The following is a 19,752-nucleotide window of genomic DNA, read 5'->3' as shown; positions in this document are numbered from 1 at the left end:
TTTTCCAGTAACTGGATGGTGTTTTATGAATTGTCTAAAATGGAGGTAGATCAGGATATTGCACGTTTGGCAGACTCGTTATAATCCCATTAAGCAAAAATATTTTATTCAAGACATTTAAGGTTTGCTGAGGTTTAACCTTACATGTTGTTGCTTCGGGTCTAGAAATAACATTTAGTTTACGCAATTGCTACACGGCTCTGGATCCAATCGTGCTTTCCGCTCGTGGACCGGAAGTGCTTCTATGCGGGACTCCATTTTAGCATTCACTGGTCTTCGAAGGCAGTGATACTTCAGGCTTTTTACGGTAAGGTAAAGCTATTCCTTTACAACAACTTTTAACGTGACGTTGTTCAATCGAGTGCATTATATGAATGGAATACGGTATAAGAGGTAATCCGATGTACTATGTTTTGAAATACGTCGGCGTTCAATACGGAAAACGTCACATTATCGTGCTTGCTTGTGCTTGCTAATACGTCGTCTACCGACCGCTAATACAACACAAACATGTATGGTTTGACGCTGACGGGCCTACTTTATTTTTAAACCGGGTAACAAATATAAAGTATTTAAGTAATGAACGAACAAAACATGCAATGGGGAACTATTTGAATATGACGGTGCTCTGAAGAGGCGGCTAGAGGTGGCCTAGCAAAGATTCGGTTCGCAGAAACTGCGCTGCGTGCCAGATTTTATACACTTTTAAAACTACGTTTAGTTGTACATGAATCAATGTGACATAAAGCCAAACACTTGGTACTATACTTTCTGTTGGGATGTGGTTTTGTTGGCCAGCACAGCAGTGATGTAAAGAAACGTGTTTGAGAATAACGTGCATTTCGAAACTATGCTCCCTCTGTCCAGGAATTAAACGGCAATAAAGATGGTTAAGATCTTTGTTGGCAACCTATCCTCGAGCACGACCACGGAAGATCTGCGCTCGCTTTTTTCCGAATACGGCAAAGTAAAAGAGTGCGACGTCCTGAAAAATTATGGGTTTGTACACATGGAAAGTAAGCAGGAGGCGGAAGAGGCTATTCGCAAACTCCACCATCACGAACTGAAGGGTCAAGCTATAAATGTGGAGATGAGCAAAGGCAAACCCAGGGGCTCTACGAAGCTGCATGTGAGCAACATCAGCAGCGGCTGCACCAATCAGGAGCTTCGCGAAAAGTTTGAAGAGTATGGTCCTGTAGTTGAGTGTGACATAGTGAAGGACTATGCCTTTGTACACATGGAGCGAATGGAGGATGCCATGGAGGCCATCAGTGGGCTGAATAACACAAACTTCCAAGGTGAACATTAATGGGAAATGGCGAAATCCGTGGTTGCCCGGGTTTACATATGTAGTCTTCCAATATATGTTTTTCTAGAATTTCAGTTCTTAACTGTTAAAAGAAAACGCCAAAACTTTCATTAAGGATTTTGCATAAGGGTTTAAGTGTGCTTTCACCACCAGAATTGATAGTAGGCATTAAGTGATCAGCATGTAAGTGCACTGTGGATTATACTCTTTTAATACGTGTCGTGAGCGGAAGAAAATTTGACATTGTCTTGCGTGTGTTCTCTTCCTTCCACAAGGCAAGCTGATCAAAGCACAACTATCCACGAGTCGTCTCCGCACTGTGCCGGGCATGGGAGAACAAACTGGCTGTTATGTCTGTGGGGAGCAGGGCCACTGGTCCAAAGATTGCAGACGTGGTCAGAACGGTAGCTATGGTGGGAACATGGGGGGATTCCCTGGCAACAGAGGCCCCCCACGAGGTGGGCCGAGTTATGGCATGAGTGGCCCTGGAGGTCCTCCTAGTAGAGGTTACCCGGCAGGGCCACCTCCCCCTCCCCAGCCTATGAGCCGGCGTCCCAGCTATGGGGAGTATGCCGCAGAAACTCGAGATCGGTTCCCCAGCAGGCCCCCGAGTACTTATCCAGAGAGGGTACCCGCGTATGACCGAGAACGCTATGGAAGCATCGATTACTATGAGAAGTATCGGGCTCGGCCGGTTGCCTCTAGCTATTATGAGGAAAAGCCTGTCTCTATCCCCCCTCCTCCCCCTCCCTCTTCTTTCTCAAGGATGCGGTTGGCTCCACCCAGCCTCAATCCCTACGATCGACATCCTATGGTGCCCCCGTCTCCCGCGGCATCAGCGTACTTCCCGCGGGACCGTAGCCCTATCAGACGTGTGGGCGCCAGTTCGGAAGGCTACTTGTACGAGTGCTCGCGACTTTCCCCGGTTTCAAGGAGCTCCGCATCTTACGACGCGCCGCGAGCCAGAGACGGCTACACCGAGCGGGTTCGATACACATACTAAGCCGCACACATGCTAAGGTGAGCGAATGCGGGTAGTTAACATTGATAACCGAGATGAGATGTCTGCGTGATCTGTTCTATGCGTAGCGATGTGTTCTGACGAAAGCATTTGAGTGAGTGGATCAGAACAATGCAGTAAGCCGCTTCGAGTACAGATAGTAAGAACAGCCACTTGACTCGGGTTAGAAAGTGCAGTAGAAAAATGCCATTAGTCTTGTGTGAAAATTTTCAAAATACCTGTTGTTCTTTTTAGGTGTTATCAAGAGGCATGTTTCCTTCCACCTATATGACTTTGGCTCGATCAAAAATGGCTCAAGATGCTGCGCTGGATTTGAAAGATGCAGGATTGAAAAGATACATTGATCACAAGGCTTATCAGCTCTGCTCATAAATATTTTACCCGTGTTACACAAACTACTGTTTAATTGCCCCGTTCCCTATTCAGCCATCTTTGTTTAAGTTAAAAACGTAGTTGTGGTATAAAAATTTTGTTTTGCCTTCAGACGTAAGGTGTGGTATCTGATGTCAGCATCATTTGTAAGCTTTACCATACATAAGTGAGTTTGTTTTCCATGGGAGTTGTGACGTACTATTATTTACTTCTTAATTTAACTTTTTAATAAGACTTTTTCTTCAGCTGTAATTACAATTGAGTTTTGTGAGGACAATCTGGTTATGTTTCTTTTGGTGATTAATCCTGAAGTTGCAAAATGCATACTGAGAAATAAATTCAAATCCAACATTCCAATTTATTTCATATCTGCTACAGGTGATTGGTTTTAGGGTATTTATAAACTCTTCAGAGCAAACCTTTGCATCTGCTCAGAGATGCTTGTCAAATTGCTTATGTTTGTGTATGGGGTACATTCAATTGAAGTTATTCTGTGAGTTTTCGTTTTGTGTAGATTAGAGATTTGGAAGTTTGGCAAAATAAATTTGTCTTTGTTTTTTAACCCCAGGAGATGTGATTTAATATAGAATGTAAAAGGGCCGGGCTGGGCAGTTAATGTGATATGGGTTAATATTGTGTACTGCTTTTGGATGCAAACTGTATTTATGACTATGGGTGGGGCTTTTTCAATTGTAAGAGGCACCTTAAATCACTCAAAAATGAAAATTCTGTGATCGTTTACTCGCCTTCGAGTTGTTCCAAATCTATAGAAATGTCTTTGTTCTGATGAAAACGGAGAAAGATATTTGGTTGAATGATTATAAACAGACAGATTTTGCCCACCATTGACTACTATAGTAGGAAAAAATACAACGGTAGTCAAAAGTGCCCCAGAACTATTTGCTGTCCTAAATTCTTAAAAATATCTTTCTTTTTCAAAAACAAAAAATGAAAGTGTTTTTTTTCTCTCTATGGGGGTCAATGGGGGCAAAATCTGTCTGGGTAAGTAATCATCCAAATATCTTTCTCCGTGTTCATCAGAACAAATACATTTATAGAGATTTGGAACAACTCGAAGGTGAGTAAATGATGACACAATTCTCATATTTTGGGGAAGTATCCCTCTAAAGTATAAAGGTTGGAAGTGTGGTGTGTACATGAAAGTGAAGTGTAAATTCATATTGGACCGTATTAACCAACTCTCACTCAGGGCTTTATTCACCTTTTGAGACTGGTGGCATTTACAAGCGTTTCTTCTTTATGGGTGCCTTGAGAAGCTCTGTGAAAATGTTTATAAATTAGATTTTCTGTAGTTTGTATATTTCCTACAGAAGTCAGGAGTGTGTTTTATGAATTATCTTTTGTAATAAACCAATATTTTGGTGACACTGTCTGCTTTATTTGAGTCCTCATACTAAAGAAATGTTTAAGAGTTAACACTACACCGTTTTATTTGGTGCATGGATGTTTTTTACATTATTATAACCTTCCGTATGATTACATGCTGATTCCAAATATCTTAAATCGCCAGCTAAGAGACTTCGCACGAGGCTTTCAATACAAAGAGAAAGGGGGTGGGCACTATTAGTGCCATTCATTTTTATTTTCCAACCAGAATTGCTTTGACGCAAGAGTGGCGCCATTTCCTCTCGCCGCTGCAAGCACCGTGAAAAAGGTACCAATGATCTTACTTTAACATTCAAATAAAAGTCCACGGAACCGTATGTTCTCTTTTCGCGTAGTATGCGTTTCATGCGATGTAGTGTAAACGCTTATGTTTTATTCTTAAATATGTTAGCGTGTCGCGTATTAGCTAGCTGTTGTTGAAAGGCTATACGTTTGCTTACGTGATTAAACCGTGCATGCAATACGAGTGCTTTGCGCAGCATTATTAAAACTCTTAGTTTTATGTGTTGTATAGTATTGCAGCTTTAGAGGCTCCTGAAGCACGCCGCTAATAAATCTGTGCACAGGCAACGCGATATCTACCCATTGTCTTCCTTTCGATTACCCTGCATGCACCACACTGTCTTGAAGCATGCATGTATGGAATACCCTAATATAACAACTGTTAGACGCATGTTGTGTGCATATAAATGTCCCACTTTTGTTCTGCCATCATATACTTGCATCTAACATTGAGCAACTCGACTCTATTGTATATTTCTATCCACAGGGCCTAGAAGTTGAAGTTGCATTGTTACAATGGTGAAAATCTTCGTTGGGAACCTCTCGCCGAACACTACAGCGGATGATGTTCGCTCTATCTTTTCTCAGTATGGTAAGATCTGCGAGTGTGTCATAGTGAAAAACTTTGGCTTTGTGCACATGGATGACAAAGCGGAGGCAGATGAAGCTATCCGAAACCTTCACCATTATGTGCTTAACGGTTTGGCAATGAACGTGGAGCTGAGCAAAGGGAAACACAAGACGTCCACAAAGCTTCACGTGGGGAACATCAGCACTAGCTGCACCAATCAAGAACTCAGGGCCAAGTTTGAAGAGTATGGCCCAGTGGTGGAGTGTGACATAGTCAAAGACTATGCTTTTGTTCACATGGAACGAGTTGAAGACGCTATGGAGGCCATCAGTGGCTTGGACAACACAGGCTTCCAAGGTGAACCAATGAACTGTAAACCAGTATTTTGACCAGTGTAGAGCCAAAATTAAGTTTTCATGTCATGTTGAACCAAAAAGTGAGCCCCATGACAGGTTGGTAAGTAGAACACGTGGTAAGTGAGCAGTGAAGGTTTTGCTTTCACTTGGATGTCTGCGGTGTCGTTTTGCTATAGACCACTTCGCAAAATCTAAGCACTGATCCAGAATCCTTTACGTATTCATTTCTCATTGTCATATATATATATTAAATCTAAGATATTCGATACACACTTTGATTCTGTTCATTTTTTCAAATGTTTGTGCAGTGTGAAGCCAGCAATATTTACAATTTCTGAAGTGTTCTATATGGAAGTCACTAGAGGATGCTTATTTAGTTCTTTAATAGAGTATGTTTTGTGTAAAAGTGCGCCGCAGCCATTATCATTGGTTTAATCTAATAATTGTAATCTTGAAGTGGTATAGTTTTGTGTTTTTTCCATGGTTCATAAAATGTCTCAAGTTTAAGATTATTTCATTTGAAAACCAGGCAATGTTATAGCCACACTTAAAGTCAACATGAAATCAAAATTTCCCGTACATTTTTTAATGCACGTTTATTTAGTTTAACATATATCTGTGCCATTATTCCAAAGTTTGATGTCACGCATCCTTCATTTTAATAATTATTATTACCCAGCAATTTATTTATCGAAGTACGTCATCTTATGAAAGCAAAATGTCTTGCGAACGTCGTTTCACGTTGACTTTAAAACTCAATGGCTGGAATTTGGCGTAGCAAAAGTGTGGGCGTGTTAATGCTGATAGTTATATGAACGTTTACCATGAAATCTGAATCTATGAACGTTTGCTCCGTTTTTTATAAACCAAAGTAGTAAAATAGAAACATCATGGCAATTTTTTACGTCTTTCTTTTCCTTAAGGCAAACTGATGAGCGTGAAGCTTTCGACTAGCCGCCTGCGTACCGCGCCGGGAATGGGAGAGAGAACGGGTTGTTATCGGTGCGGGCAAGAAGGCCACTGGTCCAAAGAATGCCCAATAGACCAGAACGGCTCCTACCGAGAGGCCTCAGGCTCGGAAGGATATGCGCCCCAACGGTTTGGTGGGGGTGGCGATCGTGGCGGCCGGGGTTTTCATCGCGGCTTCAGTGGCGAGCAAGGCTACAGTGGCAGCTTTGTACCTTCACATGGCTTCACCAGGGGAGCAGGGTATGGTGTCCCTGGGTATGGACGGGGCGCGGGTTTTGAGAGCGCAATGAATTACGGTTTGCCAGCGGGTTACGGCATTGGCGCGGATAATAGCATGGCCCCGGCGTACGGCAGCGAGGCGGCGTATGGGAGCAGTGGTATGGGCTACGGTGGTGCGTTGCCTGCGTACCCAATACGGCGACCGCCCTTTGAGGAAAGAGATCCGTATGGGGTGGTGGACTTCTACGAGAAGTATCGGGCACGTCCGTACGGAATCAGTTATTTTGAAGATAGACACGCGGTTCAACCTCCTGTCCCTCCTCCCCCGTCTTCCTCTGCGATCGCGAGGCCCTCTTCTAACCTTGACCCATACGAGAGGCGTCCCCTTCCCCCTCCTCCAGCTCCCACCTCTTCATACTATGTCCGCGACCGAAGCCCGATCCGACGAGTTCCCCTAGAGGCGGAGGGATACGCGTACGAGCGAACGCACATCTCCCCTTCGCATCCCAGCAGTTCTGTGTACGATGTACCGCGGGATCCATATGCCGAGCAGGCTCGCTATGCTTACTAACCTATAACCTGTACACATTCAGGTGAGATCATTTTAGGATTACAAAAGGTGAGAGCAAAATTTGATTACAACTAGAGCAGTTGAGGGAAATTGCTGTTAGAGTACTTTCATTCAGTCTATTGTGACATCATGGACTTGACATTACGGTCCTTCTCAGTGTGAACCTAAGTTTATATTTATGTTTCCGGTCTTATTTGTTAAAAACAGTAGCAGATAAGTGCTATAGATATTTTGATTTACATTTTTAGATTGGTTAAATGAAACCACTTTCTATTACCTATAAAAGGTTTCTATACAATTCACGTCGGCAGTTTGGTGTTTTGAATACATAAGTCCACAGAATTGGTAAGTGACTCATTGACAATTTAATAATATATTTTTCTGTTTGCAGGTGCTTCTTGGTTGCTCGCCTATTATTTTAGAAGAATGATACATTCAATCTTGGCTGGATCATGGACAGTACAGATGGCCCACCTCTTCACTGAACTACTTTTATCTTAGCTAATGTGATGTAGCCCTGTGATTTTAGTACAAATAACTGTAAATATTTCATCATTGTTGGTCAAAAAGGGTTAAATTAAATATTTTCTTTGTTTTGTAGAAATCATTGCCAGCAGTTGTTTTGGACGGTGTTGTCACTGACACGTTTTTATTGATTTTTTTTAACTTGAATTCAACTTCTCTCCTAAGGAGAGAAGACCTCAAGCCCTCAAAAACTTTGAATTTCAAACTTCACAAATATTTCATTTAGAGGATGACACTAAAATATATTTAATTTTAAGAATCTCATGTGGTCTTCACTAAATATTTACAATCTCAATAAATCATAATGCATTTTAATTAACCAGTAATTCTGTAACTTTGAAATGTTTTGTGAAAAGATGATTTTCCAGTAATTTTCTAGTTGTACAAGTGAGTGAATATCAAATCTGCTCATTCTGTAATAAAGCAACTTTTCTTAAATTGTTTGCTTCTAAGTGAATATTATACTGTTCAATCATTTGCAGATCAAATATTTTGACTATTTACACTACACTATTGTAGAGACATTTTGTCCTCGGACAACAATTCTAACGTGTGTTGTCCAATATGCTGTAGCATCAATACAAAATACAGAGATATATTTACATTACAAAACTTGCATAGAATGTGTCAATATGTTAAATATAATTGGAATACCAAAGAGCTACACAAGAACAATTTAAATAGAAAAAAGAACACAAAGCTAAGAGATTCTATTACAGTTGTGGAAAAAAATTAAGACATCATTCTAAATTTTCTTTTAAAATCAGCATTTCTAGATGTTTTGTGGTCAGTCCAGTGTCTGTTGAATTTTGTTTGATTCATTTTATTTAAATCAAACCTTACTCCAAAGGAGTAATAAAGTCGTCCAACAGAAATATGAAAGACTAACAGCACAACATGCCACATGAAAACTGTAGTAGGCTATCACAAAATGATTTTTGAATTTTTCCTCAATATATGTAAAAATAATACTGTTATATTGCTTAAAAGTGAATATGAACTTTTCTTATGAACATTGTATTTGAAGTATTTGAGGTATTTTTCATGTTTCTGTTATTTTTACCCGTTTCTCCAGTTTTCATTTTCTGCAAAGAAATGCAAATAGAAACTTAAATTGAAATTTGTACAAATATATTGTTAACAAAATAACGAAACAAAAATGATAATTTTACATCGAATTTATATAGAACATAAAATCAGAAAAACAGTCTTTGAAATGGTCTCTTAATTTGTTCTGCGGCTGTATCAGTTACAGTATATAGCCTAAATATCACAAATTGAAATCGTTTTACTTTATTTAGTGAATATCCAGATACTTCAGTTGTTTTAGAAAGACCATAAACATCGGTTTGTTGTTGGAAAACTTTTATGCATATTAAATTTGCAAAGAATAATATTGTTATCGTAGAATGAGATTCATAGTATTTTAAAAGAACGTGTTTAATAGCAATTTAGTAACTATCATCAATAAAAGTATTAATATTTCGTTTCTGCGCACATGGAGCCTTTATCCCAGTCGGTTTTTCCAAAACGTTTTTAACAGTCCACTTTTCTTGGAGGATTGCCTGCCTTGCCTAGTGAGCAACGAGGCAACCAATAAGAGGGGACCAAAATGTCCTTGGCGGAAACACGTTACTCCCTAAATGATCCAATGACAAAAGCCACACGTGGATTGACAGTACAGTTAGCCAACCACACACTCGCAAAGTGACGTCAATTCACCTTTGTCGAGTTTAGCGGACGCCATCTGATGACAGAAGATTGCACACTTAGGCGACAAACGTTCAGTTATCTTTAAAGGCTACAGACGCTTTGTGCATAGGCGTTTAACCATTGTGAAGCTTCTGACGCCCAGAAATGGCAACGGGAGCCAACGCAACCCCTCTGGGGAAGCTACACCCGAGTATCGGCGCTAAGAGAGGCTTCGAGTCCGGGCCCGGTGCGGGCTTAATGGCTCCTCCCGGGCCTGCAGTATCTTTCCCTCTGCAGAACTTCCAGCCACCTCAGTTATCGAACCCAACCTTTCCCCAGTTCGCCGAGTTCCCCGAGTTCCCAGGAGTCGTGAGTTCTGCGCTCTCAAATCCAATCGGAGTAGGGATGCAGTCGCAGGCGGGAAGCGGAGGTAAAGAACATGGATGCGGCCTAAGTGTAACGTTAGTCGTAGGACCAAAGGCCTTGCGTTTTGTGTGACTTCGTGTAAGCGTTTAGATTTCCACGTGCCGTTTGTTTATCCTTCATAGTATTACAAGTTTAAGACGTAAAATATGATTGTAGAGTAAATGTTGAACTGTTTCTTACTAACGTTATGTGAACCGAACACAAAGAGCGATGTGATAGCATGTAACGTAACGTTAACTCACCCCTGATAGATTTCGGGAAGAAGCGGAAAAAGAGCCGTTGGAGCAGCGAGACCCCCGATCAGAAGACCGTTATCCCGGGCATGCCTACCGTTATCCCACCCGGGCTGACTCGCGACCAAGAGCGCGCTTATATAGGTGATTATCTATATTTACTTTTATACCGTTGAGTCTATTTGCTATGAAGTTGCAGAAAACTGCTTTTTAGGGGGATCATTTTCTGCACCCAAGCCACTGGCCTTTTGTCTTTGAGACCACGAACCTATTTTTCCTCACAGTTTGCACATCACGCAGGATGTAATTGCTGAATTTCAGTAGTTTGATCTAGTCGAGACCATTTAAATGGACTCTCGTTGACATCATCAACTCTACTTACGTTTTGGGCATGAACTACTGAAAAGTGATGGAGTTGCTGAGTGTGCCTAAAGGGTTACATTTCAGACGTTTGCTAAGAAAGAACCACACTGCATTGTTGCCATGTTTGTAGTCACCTAATAGAGATTGTGTTTCCATATGTAGATCGTCATTCCATCGAAATTCAGCATTTTGCCTGAATTCACTGAATGTACTAACTCAATTGATGTGCAATGTGAGGACTCCAAAGGTGTCAGTGGCGCTGTCAATGTTTGCATTTCATTTGGTGTCCATAAGCAATAAGCCACAGTGTTTTTCTGATGTTGCTGCATGCTGTGAACTGTCTCCAGCTGCAGGACTTCATCAATGCTCGTGTTTACAGTGTAAAATCTGACCGCAAAGCGTTGCAGGATCAACATTGAAATGCGACAGTCATCTACATCCCTGGTGTCTAAAAGCATTATATAGTAAATTGCTTCATTGCTGTTAGGCATTTGTTTTGCGACAGCATGTGGTGTAGTGTGTTTAAAGCTAATGTGACTGGAAGTTTATATCAACGTCACCTTTACTAAGTTTCTATTACGTGTCCCCTACCTACCATCAACCTTCACCATTTAGACGAAATTAATTTAGGGGTTGAATTTCTTTTCAGCATGCCATAGAGAAATGCATGTGTAAACCCATTAAATGCTTCATGAGTGATGCCAAACCTTGGTTGATTACAGGTCACACTTTTGGGCTGACTTTGTTGATGTGGCTTGAAGCCCAAGTAAATGTAGTCTCATGACTCACTGCATGAAAACAATAATAATTGGGTCATTTTAAACTTTTTGATTTTAGTATTAGTTTTTAGGTGAAAGTTGTGACCTGACAATAACTCATTATTTTTGATGTGTGTTAAAGTTTCCTATAGGTGCTTATACAAAGTATGTAAATGTTTGCTATTTAAATTACTTAACACCTCTTTTTGCCTGGCTCATTAACCAAAGAAAGAAAAATCTGAAATATAGTAATGCTTATTTTAAATTCACCTTTACCACCCAAATTGTCAATAATTACATGAGTGTAATCCTCTGAATAACTTCTTGCTCAAGCCACTCAGATTTAGCCAATATAAGTTTTTCATCCCCCCCAACAGGCCTTCCTGATTTGCAAGCGTATTTATGTTATGTTTGTTTTCAAACTCCCATTTTTGCATAAAATTTTCACACGGTAGTTTCCTTCCTCGCGTAGGTGGCAAAAATTGAAAGCCTGTTGCAATGATCCTTTTCTGTGAAATGATGATTTACTTGAATCCTTCTAGGATGCTAAATTTGATTTATTTTTGAATATCTGTATGGGCTCATGGGTACTTAAGTGCGCCTTTTTTCAAACTGAGTGGGGTTTTAGTAAATCCAAACATTTCAAAGGATCAAATGTCTTAAATTGACCTTGATTCTTAGTGACCTAACAATTACCATGGTAATTGTTTTTCCTTGTGTAACCTTAGTAACGTAAATTTTACAGTGTACTGCTTGTAATATTTAGCTGTTAACCACATTTCTCTCCATCCTTGTTTTTTTCTTTCCTAACCTGATTTCTTCCAGTCCAACTCCAGATTGAAGACCTGACACGTAAACTGCGTACAGGAGACCTGGGAATCCCTGTTAACCCTGAGGAAAGGTCGGAATAACGATTTAAACCCACCAACAGTAACATTTTCTTTACCTTTCCAATGCGTAAATTGAGGCCAGCTTGTGAAACAAGTAGCCTTACAAGTAATTGTCTAAGAAAGGGGTAAGTCTAATACCTTACTCCTAAATAACTTCGTATCTTTGCATCTCTGTAGCAAAATTAATTCTTAAAGCCATTTTTGACTAAAATATAATTGGTTTTAATACTTATCTTGCATAATTTGTCTCAATAACTTGGTAGGGTTTTATGTTTGGATCTAGATAATGTATAGAGAAGCAAAGATATGAGCACAGCTATTTAAGGTCATTCAACATCAGACTTTCCTTTGGTCTGGTACTTAAGCAAATTTTACGTACTTTTAAATACATTTTCAAGGCATGTTCCCACAGAATGCAAGTGTTCAGTTTGAGAGAACTAAAGTACTGTCTGCAACGACTGCAAATAGTTGCATACCAACAAACCAACTTGCTTCTAAAGCTATTTTACAGCCATAGTAAAGCAAAACAAGCAAGTTACGGAGCATAAGGGTGGAGCTGCTTGTATTTCACATGGTTAAACAATAACTTGTTTTAAACTGAAATACTAGTCATTGTAAATTATTAGAAGACAGTATTTTTGCCCTAAGTACTTAATCTATGCGCTCACAGCACGAACACCCAAAGGTTGGTTTATCAGTATGCTGTATCTTGAGTCTCTTATGTGTGAGCTGGATGACAATAGAGATGTTCATTGTGCCATCTGTGTACAAGTGAAATTTTGCTCAAGCCAATAAATAAGTGTGAGCATAGCCTTTCAGATATAATTTGTCTGGCATTCTGTGTAAACAGGCCTGAAAGAATAGTTTACCCAAAAATTTAAATACTTATCCTAGTGTCATTCAAACCCAGTATGGCTCAGAAACAGTGTATTATTTCTAAAACATGTCCTGTTTTTTCCCTTACAATAACAGTGAATAGCACCTATATGTTCTCAAGCTGAAAAATGTACACAGATTATTCATAAACTAATTCCACATTGTATGTTTGTGTTTTGAATTAATATATATGGTTTGTAATAAACACAATCCATTATTTTATGAAGTCTATACCTGTGACATTTCTTAACGTGCACTCAGTGACCATGTTTGCATGCGCATCAAGAGTAAGGTATTGATCGTAGTAATATCTTACACTAGAACATCTCTTTGCCCCCATTTACATGGAAGTTTTATTAGTTTCATTATTTGCTATAATACAGAGCACAAATTATGCTCTCGGGTACAGTAGGTGTGTGTTACTGGCTATCTTTTTAATGTATTCATGTGAATCGCGTCAAATGCAAAACACTGTTATGTGGACACAGGCATAATTTCCCCTGCGGACAAGCTGTACTGGCTCCCCCCCTCTTTCAAATTTATTTATGATTTAACCGCACGCCGGCATCGCCACGTAGAAGTAGGACTGAGCAGTCTGCCTGTCTTGATGCGGGCATCACGTGCAGCAGCAAGTGATTTTCTCCATAGGAATTCACTATAAAAAAAACTTATGTTTAACGACCAGTGGCCTGTATCACGAATTAAAGGAGGGGTTAAATAAACTGGTTCTGTAAATCTTATGTTAATCTTGGGTACCTGTAGAGTAGTATTGTGTTCTTCATATGTCTGAAAAGTGTTTAGATGGACGTATCTCTTTGCTAAACATCGTTATTCAAATTAAATCCATTTTGTTCGACGCTGAAATCAAACATTAACTGAGAACATAAAACGTATCTGTTATCATGTTTAAGTCACTGCCTTAAGCCACATTATGTGGTTTCTTTAAAATAAACAAGCTTAACGTGAGACAGTCGTTATCCATAATAAGTGCTTGGTTTTTTAACAGTAGTTAGTGTTTATTACAATTTAGGTTTAATAAAGTCTGGTTTTGCGTAGTTGTTTTGGTAGGCTATATTAAGCAGTTTTCTTATAACAGAGCCTGGCAGAGAAATTCACTTGCTGACCTCCATCTGCACCTTGCTCACTTCATGCAGAAAATCCTTTATCGATTTTGTATAACCATAGTGTCTATACGTATGTAAATGCAAGATAATGGGAATAAAATGAAAAACATTTCCCCCCATTTTGTGTCTCCCACTTCCGAAACCAAAATTACACCCTTGTGTGGATGTATTTAATGGATATCGGCACCATGGTGAATATAGCAATATGATGGAAAATGTCTTCGCAATGGTGGTGAATGTTCATAGCGTTTGCGCTGTTTCTAAGGAGCAGAGACTGCTGACAGCAAATTGTGTTGACTGTTAAACTTGTTGTTATGTTTACCATGAATTCGCGCTTAAGGTGTGTGACAAGCACATGCGCACCTTGATCAGAGCAGCATAAATGCGATTAAGGTGTTTACTTGCCTTGTTACGATTAAAACCGGCGTTCTTCGATTATGCTTTGAAGAGGCTAATCACATTTTTTAAGTGTTACCCATTATTTCAATCGAATGATTGCGTTTACGTGAGGTAAATGTAATTGCAGTATTACCAAAATCCTATTGTAATCTCATTATGAGGGTGTATGTTAACTAGCGAGTGTAACAGTTCTCGGAAAAAATTTAACCTCAACGTTCTCCACCAACGGTTCAGCGTGTGCTTATACCACGACTCATCTTAAATCTGACAACGCATTTATAATATGGTTCGTTAAAAAGTATAATGCGTAAAACAGACTGACAAAGTTCTGCTAATGTATGTTTGATGATGGATACACATTTAATACCTACAAAAAATCTAATAACGTAGACAAGTTTCAATAGGATTGACGTTAATATGACCAGTCGTTTATGCTTTCATCACCCGGGTGGTGTCACCCGCGAGTGAAGGTAAGACCTGAAAAGGACACAATGTTTAAACTAAACTCATTCAAGCATTGCGATTTTAAACATTTAAGAAAACTCGCTTGCGCGCTGTGATAAGATCCAAAGCGCGCACAAGGAAAGCTGACATGGTGCATGGTGAAAATATCAAGTTGTCTTTGAAGTCAAATTCACACATGAAGTAGTCAATGATAGTTGAGACTTGGAAGCTTATGAAGATACAGGCATCATACATTGGTATTGTAAGGGCATTGAACTGTTGGACAAACGGGACACTTTTTTTAAATATCAGAAGAACAAGGAAAGCAATTCTGTTTTTGAACGACATGAGGTAAATCAGTTATTTTGATTCTGTGAAAGTTAGCTAGTCATTGTCTTTTAACTTTTGCTAACTGTCAAAGTTAGCAACATTGATCGAATATCATACACTGTTGATAGTCTTTAAATAAAAAATGTCTTACTAGATGTGAATTTTTCAACTGTTCTTTTAGATCTTAATGTATCCAAGAATTTATAACATTCTAAAGTCATGTGTAGTTGTAAAATTGTATTTTTACTAGTGTAGGTACTGTAGTCTGAGATGCTAGTGTTAAATTGTTGGGCATTTTAAAGGTATTTTGTTTTTCATTGGATTTATATTTTCAATTGAATCCCCTTTGCTAACCTCCAAAATTCAGTGTGGACAAACACTCACAAGTCCCTAATCCTCAGATCTGCATTGTTGGTTGATTGGATGGTCAATAATGATTTTCTATAATGGGGCTACCACCATTTTGTCCAGGAAATTCCACAGTATTCCAGATATCCGCACTGGAAGACCGCTCGGAGGAGACTCCTCTGAAACATTTCTTTCTGATATAACCATAACCTTAACACTGATTACCTTGGCCGCTCATAGACTTCATAGGCATTTGATATCAGGAAATGTCGTGTTTATGACATGAGTGTCTTTGTAGTAGCCACAGCCCTTGATCTCGGAACAGCCGTAGGTTCCTCGACAGAATCTTAATTAAAATTTTTACAGAGCCAACTCTAAAAAGGTTCTTCTTAAAGGTCTATCCAGGATTTAGGAACGATCGCTCATCAACTCCCATCTTGAAAAAGCCTCCATAAGCTGTGGGGGTTTCAGGTTGTCTGCGCTGGAGGTATCAAACCAAAAGAAAACCAGCAGAAAGTTCTTCCATCTTTTTCCCCCACTTTCTCTTCGATTAACCTGTCACACTTGTGTGGCTCTCTTGTTTGAGAGCTGGTGAAAGTTAACAATTAAAGATTTATCTCTCTAACCCAAATTCCCCACGTAACTTTTTTTCACGCACAGAGCCTCATTGTGCCGTCTAACAGGTTTTCAGCACCATCTGAGGGAAAGGTAACACTTGGATGAAGATTTAGATGAGTGTTTAAGAACAGTAACCCTTCAAGTGTGTTGGTTGCCCCATTTGCCTTTGATATTCGTTTACTATAAGTCCTGGATAGTGTGAACACTATTTTCCAACATTTAAAAATAATTTTGACAAGTTTTCCCCCCTTTCCGGAGCTCCTTATGTTTGAGGTTTTTTTATTGGGCTACTGAGTAGTGGACTTATTTTTGTCTCTGGGGCATCCCATGCACTTTTTAAAATAACCACAGGTTAGAAGCCAAGTTATATGAAGAGTAGGAAAGCATGTTAATGTTAAACACCTTGCCATGGCTGTAAATGCTGCTGTAAGGTTTTGACCGTTTGTACCTCTCTCTTCTTCCCTTCCTTTTCACAGGTCTCCGTCTCCAGAGCCCATCTACAACAGTGAGGGGAAGAGACTAAACACACGAGAATACCGCACACGCAAGAAACTGGAGGAAGAGAGACATTCTCTTATTACCGAGATGGTGGCACTCAACCCTGAATTCAAACCACCTGCTGACTACAAGTATGTTTCAAAATAGTGTTTTAGTCCTGTTTTGACCTTCTTTCTGCTCTTGTAGCAATGATTTGTTTTATGTGTTTTCCTTTTTCAGACCCCCAGCTACACGGGTTAGTGATAAGGTAATGATTCCTCAGGATGAATATCCAGAAATCAACTTTGTCGGACTTCTGATTGGGCCACGGTAAGTTTTTTATATTAACTTGATTTTTCCTCCGATCCTTTGGTTGCTACATTATTACTGGATTGCTGGATTTCAGTGGCAACACCCTGAAGAACATTGAGAAAGAGTGCTGTGCGAAGATCATGATTCGTGGGAAAGGCTCTGTGAAGGAAGGGAAGGTTGGCCGCAAGGATGGACAGATGCTCCCAGGGGAAGATGAACCTCTTCATGCACTAGTCACTGCCAACACCATGGAGAACGTTAAAAAGGCTGTAGAGCAGGTGAGACTCTTTTAGACATGCTCAAAACATATTTGATTTAATATTGTCACAGTATGACTCATTGTCTGCTTTCTGTGTCTGTCCACAGATCCGTAACATCCTCAAGCAGGGCATCGAGACCCCGGAGGACCAGAATGACCTAAGAAAAATGCAGCTGAGGGAATTGGCACGGCTCAACGGTACTCTGAGAGAGGATGACAACAGGTGAGAGTCTATGCGTTATCTTTGGACCCTCCTTTCAAAGTGGAATGGAATGGATGATTGAATGTGTTCAAAATTCACGTCCCTCTGTCTGCTTCAGAATCTTGCGTCCGTGGCAGAACACAGAGCCTCGTAGCATCACAAACACAACTCTCTGCACAAAGTGTGGTGGAGCTGGTCACATTGCTTCAGACTGCAAGTTTACCAGGTAATCCCATCCACTCTCAATCTGCTTTTTACATTGTCATTTAATAAAATGATCAGAAATAGGGGATAATTTTTTACCTCTTCTTTTCAGTTCTTTCGGTCCACGGCCTGGTGAACCACCTCAGTCGGCTCAGGATAAGGCACGCATGGATAAAGAGTACCTGTCTCTTATGGCAGAGCTAGGAGAGGCTCCAGTTCCTGCCTCCAGTGGGGGCCACAGCAACCCTTCCCACAGTGGACCTCGTCAAACAGGACCTTCCAACAACCAGGCACAACAGGTATAACCAAAAATCCAGTATAATATGGAATTGCTTCTCAAAGAGATTTCTTACCATAGTTTTTGCTCCCATTTCATTTGGTTTGCATTTTTCTGCCCAGATAGAAATTGCTGCTGCTGCATTTTTTTTATCTTGTCAAAATGTATTAGGTCATTTTAAAAGATCTCTCTTAAACTTGCATTTCAGAATCGGCCTCCTTGGATGAATTCAGGCCATACCGATAACAGGAACTACCATAGCATGCATGGTGGTCCTGGGGTTCCCGGTGCCCCTCATAACTTTCCACCACCAATGCCAAACATGGGTGGCCCTCCTATGCCGCCAAATCCCAATGGAATGCCTCCACCCTGGATGCAGCCGCCCCCTCCTCCTATGAGCCAAGTTCCAGCACCGCCTGGTGGGTGAGTGTAACTTGTGTTGTCATGTTAGTTGTGTTAGCTAAAGCTTTTTTCAGATCTTTTTTTGAAGAATCCCTGAGCTCATTTTGCTAAGTTTCTTCAGATGACAAGGTTAACGTCTATTTTAGTGATGAATTAAGTGCATGCTAAAATTGCTTGTATATTCTCTGGGCGTGTAGGTATGATGCCCCCACCCATGGGTATGATGCCGCCGCCTCCTCCACCTCCCAACAACCAACCACCACCTCCACCTTCAGGACCTCTGCCACCATGGCAACAGCAGGCACCACCCCCACCACCCAACAGCAGCATGGTAACAAGTGCTCCAATGCCTTGGCAACAGAGTAAGTTGCATAGCGTCATACAAAAATATATTTTAGTGTTGTAAAAACATTACAAAGCTTGTTTGACTGTGCACCATTTTCTTGTCACTTAGTGGTTGTGCAACAGTGATGTCAAATTGATTTTATTCTTTTACAGATACAACCACCACATCCTCCCCTGCCACTGGAAACCTGCCACCCTGGCAACAGCCTCAGCAGACAGCTGTCTCAGCCACACAGCCCCCTCCACCCATGGGCACCCCTTCTATGGTGCCTCCTCCACCGGGGGTCCAACCTCCACTTCCACCTGGTGCCCCACCTCCGCCACCACCCCCTCCACCTGGCTCAGCAGGCATGATGTACGCACCTCCTCCCCCACCCCCACCCATGGACCCTAACTTTGTGACCATGATGGGAATTCCTGGAATGCCCCCTTACGGGATGCCCCCAGCACCTCCACCACCTCCGCCTCAAAGTTAAAGGCTCTGTGTAGTGTTTAAGGCCCTGTGATCATGCAGCAATGCCATACGTGTATACATTCACTACAGGACTATACTTAGTTCTGTTCATTCAACAGCTTGATGTGATTAGTTACTAAAGGGTTTTTTCCATGCTTGATTTTTTTGCTCCTTTCCCTGTTTGGACGATAGACATTGAGCCAGAGAGTATGAGAGATGGTGCGGTTAGAATTTGTAAATTCATTTCAATTGTTGATGATTTTGAACTGTAGTCTTGTTTGGTAGAATATTTGTCCACGCTGTTAAAATGTTGATGTGCAGGGAATGTGTGTTCATTTTCTTTGTTTCAGCCAGCCTGACTTTTTATTTTCTTATGGTCCCAGTAAGTAAAGTTTTGCATTAGCGACATTCCAACAGATCGACGCAACCATTTAAATACTTGTAACCAAAATTCTTAATCGCATTAATTGCTGCAAAGTTTAAAAGAGACAATTGTCACAAAGACAAATTTGTTACGAAGATTAGCCTTTTGCGCTTATGTCACACCGCCCCATCGGTTTTTATTTAACAAATGTAAGTTTGCTTTCCATTGCCTTCCACCAAATGTATTTCAATATTTTTGTAATGAAGCGTTCAACTAAATAAAAGTTGGCATGGCGTCAGATTGTGCTGGAGTTTTTCTGTTTTTAGTGTTCATGTACATTGCTACAAATCTTT

At 40.5% G+C, this 19,752-nt stretch overlaps 2 protein-coding genes across 14 annotated transcripts; both read left to right on the top strand.

Annotated features, from left to right (window-relative positions):
- The first annotated feature begins 13 nt into the window (after window positions 1–13).
- On the top strand, window positions 14–19,697 carry sf1 (splicing factor 1). 12 transcript variants are annotated; one of them, XM_079454024.1, is made up of 13 exons: window positions 4,289–4,377; window positions 4,879–5,319; window positions 9,972–10,097; window positions 11,900–11,975; window positions 16,580–16,732; window positions 16,821–16,910; window positions 16,987–17,170; window positions 17,259–17,374; window positions 17,472–17,579; window positions 17,670–17,856; window positions 18,043–18,253; window positions 18,395–18,598; window positions 18,735–19,696. In XM_079454024.1, exons 2-13 carry the CDS (start codon window positions 4,908–4,910, stop codon window positions 19,055–19,057), a joined length of 2,190 nt encoding a protein of 729 aa, XP_079310150.1. In that variant the 5' UTR covers window positions 4,289–4,377; window positions 4,879–4,907; the 3' UTR covers window positions 19,058–19,696. The 12 variants fall into 12 exon arrangements, with proteins under 12 accessions (XP_079310154.1, XP_079310157.1, XP_079310159.1 ...); XM_079454026.1 differs by lacking the exons at window positions 4,289–4,377; window positions 4,879–5,319 and adding an exon at window positions 9,270–9,724 and having other exon boundaries at window positions 18,043–18,257; window positions 18,512–18,598; window positions 18,735–19,697; XM_079454022.1 differs by lacking the exons at window positions 4,289–4,377; window positions 4,879–5,319 and adding an exon at window positions 9,270–9,724 and having other exon boundaries at window positions 18,043–18,257; window positions 18,434–18,598; window positions 18,735–19,697.
- Window positions 202–4,101, top strand: LOC306892816 (RNA-binding protein 4.1-like). 2 transcript variants are annotated; one of them, XM_079454125.1, is made up of 4 exons: window positions 202–312; window positions 868–1,298; window positions 1,585–2,329; window positions 2,565–4,101. In XM_079454125.1, exons 2-3 carry the CDS (start codon window positions 887–889, stop codon window positions 2,310–2,312), a joined length of 1,140 nt encoding a protein of 379 aa, XP_079310251.1. In that variant the 5' UTR covers window positions 202–312; window positions 868–886; the 3' UTR covers window positions 2,313–2,329; window positions 2,565–4,101. The 2 variants fall into 2 exon arrangements, with proteins under 2 accessions (XP_079310251.1, XP_079310250.1); XM_079454124.1 differs by having other exon boundaries at window positions 305–393.
- Window positions 19,698–19,752: the final 55 nt, after the last annotated feature.

The sequence above is a fragment of the Barbatula barbatula genome, assembly GCF_947034865.1.
Source record: "Barbatula barbatula genome assembly, chromosome: 1".
In the NCBI taxonomy this organism is placed as follows: domain Eukaryota; kingdom Metazoa; phylum Chordata; class Actinopteri; order Cypriniformes; family Nemacheilidae; genus Barbatula; species Barbatula barbatula.
The sequence above is the reverse complement of the archived record's forward strand: the minus strand, read 5'-3'. Positions and strand labels throughout refer to the sequence as shown.

Coding starts and splice junctions, on each gene's coding strand:
- LOC306892816 (XM_079454125.1), top strand. CDS start 887: ATGGTTAAGATCTTTGTTGGCAACCTATCCTCGAGCACGACCACGGAA. Junction 1,299..1,584: donor GAATAACACAAACTTCCAAG/GTGAACATTAAT, acceptor TCCTTCCACAAG/GCAAGCTGATCAAAGCACAA.
- sf1 (XM_079454024.1), top strand. CDS start 4,908: ATGGTGAAAATCTTCGTTGGGAACCTCTCGCCGAACACTACAGCGGAT. Junction 5,320..9,971: donor GGACAACACAGGCTTCCAAG/GTGAACCAATGA, acceptor CACCCCTGATAG/ATTTCGGGAAGAAGCGGAAA. Junction 16,733..16,820: donor AAACCACCTGCTGACTACAA/GTATGTTTCAAA, acceptor TTCCTTTTTCAG/ACCCCCAGCTACACGGGTTA.